The following is a 7,231-nucleotide window of genomic DNA, read 5'->3' as shown; positions in this document are numbered from 1 at the left end:
TTCAGATGTTATCCTCTTGCTAAGAGAAAAATAAAGTGCTTTTTGTACTGCTGCCAAGATACAACTTAAGAAAAACAGCGAATTCCTCATTTCAGGTTGTGTTTTCTTCCTCCTGTGCTTCTTCCAGTCAGACACATACCAGATTTGTGGAAACTGTCAAAAAGTCCTTCTCGTGTACCTTCCTGCACCTTTTGGAATAAGCTTTACGGGATGATAAGCTCTAATAGAAGTTTAACATTTCAGCTATCCCATTTCAGCTGTTCAGCTGGCTGTGACACAAATGGCTCTTTAGAGTAGAGCTGACAAATTTATTTATTCAGACTTTTTGGAAAAGTAATGTAAATTACTTTTAATTTACACTATATTAATAAAATAAAAAAAACAGGCGCTGCAAAAAGAGCATAGGATAAAATTTATTCTCTAAGAGAAAATCAGCACAAGGTCACACAAATCTCATGTAAGCCTGAACATCTGGCCAAATGCCATAAAATTTGAGTATATCTGAATGGTTTTTGAAAATTACGTGTGTGACAGTCCACATTTGTATCACATAAATAATTTAAACTTTTGGCCCAAGTTAGGAACAGCAAGACATAATTCTGTATAAACCCTCAGTAAACACTCATCCAAGCTGTTGCCTATACCATTCTTTGAAGAAAGCAACCTGAAAGAAGCAAATAATGGATATTGTTTACATTAAAATAATAATATAAAATTTAAACAAGCCCACAGAAAATGGCTTCTCTCACTGGGGAGCCGGACAGATGGGTTGGCATCAAAAGACTGCTTGCTCTCCTGTGTGTGCCTCCTATTTGTTCTCTGCTTTGTTTTTGCAAACAGTTGTAATAGGCTGTGCCTTGTGCACAGAACTGCTATTTTTAATGAAAAACAAACTGTAAGAAAATATTTAAACAATACAAAAAATGTGAATTGAAAAGTCTGAGCAGTACTGATGTGTGCGCATGTGCATGATACAAATATGACACATTAGAAAAAAAAAAAAAAAGGCCAACCAGGCAGTGTTCCCACGGTCCCACGGTGACCTTTCAGTTTGTAGAAATTCAAGCCCTGTAGTTTATTTTGTGTTTTAGCACGTTTGGAGCCATCTTCTCAAAAAATGTGTATCACCTTTGTTTAGAGAGGAAAATGGGTGAAGAATGAGGCCACCTTTTCTGCCAGGTTACGTGGCAAAGATGTGGACAGACTGACATATCCTGTTGACTGAAGCTGATGATCTCCCCCTCTGCCTTTTCGGGGCACTTTTTTTCCTTCTTCTGTTTAACTAACACCGATGTTCGTGATTCAAAGTCATGAGAATGCGTGAAGTAGATGTTTTGTTTTCTTAGGTTTTCCTTTAGACGGAGGAATTTCTTTTTTTCAGTGGCCATGTTTAATGTTCATGTTACAGATACATGTCAGAAAAGGACAAAGAAAAGTTCCTGGCACTTGACACACCCGTGACTGCTGGTGTGTGTGTGTGCGAACACCAGATGATATTCACAGCTAACAAGGGCCAGTTGTTTGCTGTCTTCTTGTTCCTTCTTCTGAAGGAACCCCAGAGGTTTCACCGTGCACTTTAATGTAAAAACTTCAAACCCTCACCCACTTAATGCAAATCAGTTACAACTATGTCATGAGGTTGAAGTGACAGGAACAAACAGTTTGAATAAAGCATACAGCCTGAGATGGTGCTGTGATTTTCTGGGAAATGCAAAATCCTTTGTTGGAGAATGTAAGATGGAAAATCATGGGGTTTTTGTTTCAGAAAGGTACTAGATTTCCATTTACTTGTGATGTGCAGTCTTGCTCTGAGATGTTGTAGATGTTACAGGACAGATTGTGCCTGGGGAACAGGTGGCTATAGATGTCTGGGAGAAAGGAGTTTAATTTTAAAAATTTTTCTCAACTAAAAACCATTTTTTGCTAACTTGTCTATAGTATAACATGAGTGGAAACTTATCTTCACACATGCAGAGGTATGTCCAAAGACATCCAAACTCAGGTTTAATTTTGGGAATCCAGAGTCAGGGTCTTCTACAGAGAATACTGCACCCTGGGGTCCATCAGCATTATTCATGTTTTGCCCCAAATAATTTGCTCAAAGTGTCTCACTCTGCAGACTCTAGTGTAGATGCAACTCACCTGAAATGAACTCCTCCAAGTCCAGCGTAGCCACCTGGAGTTTGGCAGAGGCCAAGTTACCCTGCTGCTTGGCCAGAAATTTTAACTTGTTCAAAACTCAGTGTAGCTGTAGCTGATCAGCTTCCATCACCTGAGCTAACACTGGCCACGTACCGCTCAGCTGCCAGCGCAGACCCTCAAACAGCTCTCTTCTGTGTAGATGTGGGTCCAGCGTGTTTGGCGTTTTAATGATGGGGTCCACGACATTCAAGCAAATCACGAAGTTCGTCAGAAGCCACAGTGGATCACAGGACTTCAGTGACCTTTTGTTTTCAGTACATATACACCACCGAAGCTGGGCTATCGACCCTCTGCTCAGATGGGGATATCTGAAGGAACAAATCTGATTCTTGAGCAAACAGCCAGTATCAAAATCTGATTTTCGTTTGTTAGTCACACTGTGTATCTTGAAGGAGAGGCTGGTTTCTACCGATGAGCAACTGGTTGCACCAGCCACACCAGGGTGATAAAGCTTGAGTTTTTGAATAGCTGTCAACAGCTATTCAAGGCGGTTACTCCAAGCAGTGCTCAGATATGGATGCTTGCTAAGGCACAACTGACCCTCTGGTGTGCCACCATGGATTGGATGGGACTGTTGCATAAAGCACCTCAGAATAAGACCAGTCTCCATCCTCCGAGAGAGCCCTGAGGCTGTTCCTGTTCAGAAGAAAGCCGGACTCCAGCAGCCACATGTCTCAGCTGGAAACTGCGATGGGAATGACCATGCTGTCCTTGACAAGTACGCAAAGACTGACGGCAACAGGCAAACCCTCACCAAAGCAGAACTAAAGACCCTCCTGGAAAAAGAGCTCCCAAACTTCCTCTAGGTAAGAGAACAGTGTGGCATCATTTCTGTGTAGCGGCTGCAAGGGCTGCCTGGAGGCGCAGGTTTTAATACATTATAGGGGCAATCACATCCGGAAATACGCAGTGGTTTGTAGAAAAAGTTTAAATAAAAAAGTCTTTGCACATACTGTGTAAAACTGATTCTAACATTCAGGGCCATTCCCTGTTTACTAAATTCATCACTCCAGTTATCAGGACAATGGCTTTGAAATAGATTGGGTTTCATCTTCAGAACTCACCTACTTCTGTTTATCCCTGGATTTATCAGCTCACGTCATGTCACAACTGCTGTGAAGGCACTTATGTTGTCGGCAATTGAAGATCTCGATTGCAGATGGGGAATCTCTCTAAATATTTATACACTTACTTTCTCTAGGTATTAATACTACATACTCAGTATGCACATCAAAATGGTGCATAAACAAGAACAACAGATGAACTCAGAGCAGACTGTTTTGCATTTGTCTTTAATAGTAAAAGAAAGACCTGAAAAAGTATTGTACAACATAGATTTGTATGTAATCATCAGGTACATTTAAGTAGCTTTATATATATATATATATATATATATATATAAAATTTTTCTTAGTAGGTATTCAAAATGCTTAATATATTATAGTAAAAGCTTTAGCTGCCTGGGAGACAAAATGCTTTTCATTGTCAATTGTTTTTTATTTGCTTCCCTTCACTAAAAATCCAGAAAACACTTTTAAATGTCTTGTTCTTTCCACACAGGAGTAATGTTTATCTATCTGTGCAGTTATTATTCTTAATTGCAAAAGCCTAGAACCAAATATTCCAAATGTGGCTACCACTTTTCGTATCCAGCATAATTCAATTTTTAAACAACTATTTCAGGGCACTGCAGCCAGGGTACTTGATACAATGTAGTATCTTTCCATGCAAGCAATATGAAATCACCGTATGAAATCCATGCCTGCTGGATTTATGACTTACAATGAAACACAGAGGCAATATTCAGCATAAGAACCTGGACGGCTCAGGGTGGGGGGGGGGGGGGGGAATAGATGAAAATGTCTCTGAAAAAACTCTGTAAAACAAATCGGTGGTTGTGACCCAACAGCATCATAGGAAGCCTCCTGTTCCTGATCATCGAGCTGAATGTTCCATGATCTATAGCACTTACACAGAAAGAAAAACAAAACCAACAACAAAACCGCAATTCTAAGGGGGCTCTACTTATTTCCTGAAACTGCTGGAAAAACTGGAATTTTCCAGGAAGATAATGAGCTGAATGTCCTCTTCTGTTCTAGTCTCCATCTCCCTTTCCCATTCTACCTTCTAGGGAAAAAAAAAAAAAAAAAGGCACAAACCAACATTTTATGCCAGTACTTAGAATAAATTTAAACCAACAATGTCCTGTCTTGCAGACTAATAACTGCAAGAAAGAAACTGAGAACATAAATCTGACTTCAGAAAAAAAGTTTTATGTGCATTTTCCTGACATTTATATCCATATTTTTTTATTTGCAAGAATGGTCTGGGAAATAGAGTCTTTTAAATACTCATGTATCTTTCTGGTCTTAGAATTGGTTATAGCCGACACAGCTCACAACTATCCGGAAAGGTCTTGAATCAATCAGGGGCAGAAATAAATCCATACCACAGGACTGAAGGATTGGACTCAGTTATAAGGAGTTTCAAAAAAATAATTCCCATGTGCATTTCAGAAGTAATTCAGAGGCTAAAACTAGTTCCTATGTTTCACTAAATAATTTAAAATAAAATTAAAACTGATTGTAATTTGCAAAGTGAAAAGGAAGAAAACCTTCCAGACACATTCATCAGTCAAATCTAGGGAACTGGTTCAATTTTTAGTGATTTTAAAAGTGCATCTATTTAAAGTGAAACATGAAATTACAGAATGAGAAATTTAGTTAATTAGACCATGATCAAGAAGTGCCATCAGATTTCAATTAAGGGAGCCATTAGTTTAGATTCCTGGAAATTTTCCAAAACTCTATATAATTTCTTTCTAGTATAATACCAGATTTGTTTTTTGTTTAGCGTCAACAAAACCCACACGGTTGTTTCCGACCTTACATAGGTCTCTACTGCCATCCCCTGTTTATTTTTAAAACTGCGTTTTCTAAAATCACTGGAGTTAATCAGTGCCGGGACTGAAGCCCAAAAGCCCTCCTGTAAGCTACTTCAGGAAAAAAAAACTTTTTTTTTTTTTAATTTTGGCAAAATTTAAAAGAAAAAAAAAATCTCTTTTTACTTGGATGGTGCCTCGCTTAACATCAGCCTCGCAACGTACTGGTTCAGTCAGCCCGTCAGAATTATGGCAACTTAGAAAGAAAAAGATTTTTCTGCTATTTTTCCCTGCCGTAACTCAAGCCCAGCATCACGCCTGCTTCAGGAGGTGCCTTCCGGACGCCAGCTCCTGTGAGCAGCTCGGGCCAGGCACCAAGGCCAGAAGGAGCACTTGAAGCACTTTTGAGGCCGTTTGCATCTTTGCTGGGGTGCCAGTGCTTAATGAAGCTTAAATTTGACATTTGCCCCAGGAACACATTGTTTTGCAGAACTGCAAACTGCCCGAGCTCCAGCCGAGCCTCCCCATGGGAGCGGACGGGGAACGCATGGCATTTAGTTCAGCGGGGTAATGTCCTCAGGGCTTTGCGTTACACAGCTTAGCCATGATAAATGTGGTTTGACATGTAGAAAATGTGCCTCTCCACGCTGGTGCGTGACCACAGCTCTCAGGTGTAATAAACCTGGGAGCGTACGATTCGGGGTGGGGGGAAGTGCTGTGCTCGCTGCCGCTGCGCAGAGGGTGGGAAGATGCAGGTCTGTGCCCGTGCCATCAGGATGCCAGGACTCACACTTGTCCCCACCATCGCCCAGAGCCCCCCAACCTCTGCCTGTTCCCCACGTGCCTGGGCCTGACCCCTGCAGCGGCGCAAGTCCCTGCGGGAAGGATGTGCTTTTCAGGCAGCAGGAGGAGGAGATGTGCAGCTCCTGCCAAGACGGGCAGGTGGAGGTACGGCTCCCTGGGGATGTGGCCCACGTCCCGTGCTGGGCACTGAGCAGTTGTCTCAGCCAAACATAGTGAAAAGGAACTCATGGCTTTATACCCAGAGATATAACGCACAAAACAAGTGAAGAGAATTAAAAAAAAAAAGGTGTCACTAGCAGAAAATGTGGTAACCTGACATTCCAGGCAGGCCTATGGCAAGGCTGCATGCAGGACCCGTTACCCCTCCATCACACTCCCGCAGAAAGGTACAATGTGCCCGAGCTGGCGTCAGCCTCACGCTCCCCAGGTGCCCCCTGCTCTCCTCAGCGAGGGCCCGGAGCCCCACCAGGGCCCTTGTTTGGGTACGGGCAGTCACGACGCTGCGTTAGGGTTTGTGCCACCCCTCACCTCAACCTCTCCTTTTCTTTTGCAGTCGGGGAAGGACAAGAAAGCCATTGATAAAGTGTCCAAGAAAGTCTTAAAGAACTGAAAATGGTGATTCCCAAGTGGACTTCAAAGAATTTGTCATCTTTGTGGCAGCTCTGACTTGCTGCTGTCACAAATATTTTGAGCAGAAAGCAGCCAAGTAATTGTCGAACTGCTCGCAAGAAGCTGTCTTTGCCTGTGCTCCATATGCTAGTGGTATGGATCCCTTCACTGCTTCCATGTACCGCCATGCAGTTTAGAAGCATGCCGGCCTGTAAAAATAAATCCTACTGTGCTTACTTCCCTGTCTTGAATGTTAATTTCTGCTCCTTTGTGGAAGAGCCTGGGTTTAACGGCTCCCACTATCTCTCACTGAGGATTTTCTCTCTTTCTCTGCTTTTTCAAACTCTGTTCTTAGCCAAAAGGCTCAATATTCATCCCAGCACAGAGGCCACACAAGGGTAAATGCTGCCGAAGCCACGAGTCAGCTGGAGGCTGCTTTTAGACAGCAGCATCTCTGGGATGCAGCCTGCCACGCTTCAGCTGATGGCGACTGCAGCCCAGCTCCCCGCGTGTGCCACCACGGCTGTACGGGACGGCTCTCACTGGGACCGCCTTTGAGCCTCGTTGGTACCCTCAGCTCTGCGCTGCCACGTAGGCTCCTTCTTGGTTAAAAAAACAAAACAAACCCAAACACTTTTTTTTTTTTTTCAGCATGGAGGATTTTGTGCAATTTTATGTGCTGGTGAACCACCTCACCCAGCTCAGATGGATTTACTTCCTATAACATGATGAGGC

The 7,231-nt window shown here is 42.6% G+C and overlaps 1 protein-coding gene across 1 annotated transcript; it reads left to right on the top strand.

Moving 5' to 3' along the window:
- Nucleotides 1-2,871: 2,871 nt before the first annotated feature.
- On the top strand, nt 2,872-6,597 carry S100P (S100 calcium binding protein P). Its single transcript, XM_075499168.1, is given in 4 exon segments — nt 2,872-2,905; nt 2,908-3,008; nt 6,441-6,491; nt 6,493-6,597. Coding segments are annotated over 4 exon segments (291 nt in total).
- Nucleotides 6,598-7,231: the final 634 nt, after the last annotated feature.

Source organism: Mycteria americana, chromosome 4 (genome assembly GCF_035582795.1).
Source record: "Mycteria americana isolate JAX WOST 10 ecotype Jacksonville Zoo and Gardens chromosome 4, USCA_MyAme_1.0, whole genome shotgun sequence".
NCBI classification, from domain to species: Eukaryota; Metazoa; Chordata; class Aves; order Ciconiiformes; family Ciconiidae; genus Mycteria; species Mycteria americana.
The sequence above is the reverse complement of the archived record's forward strand: the minus strand, read 5'-3'. Positions and strand labels throughout refer to the sequence as shown.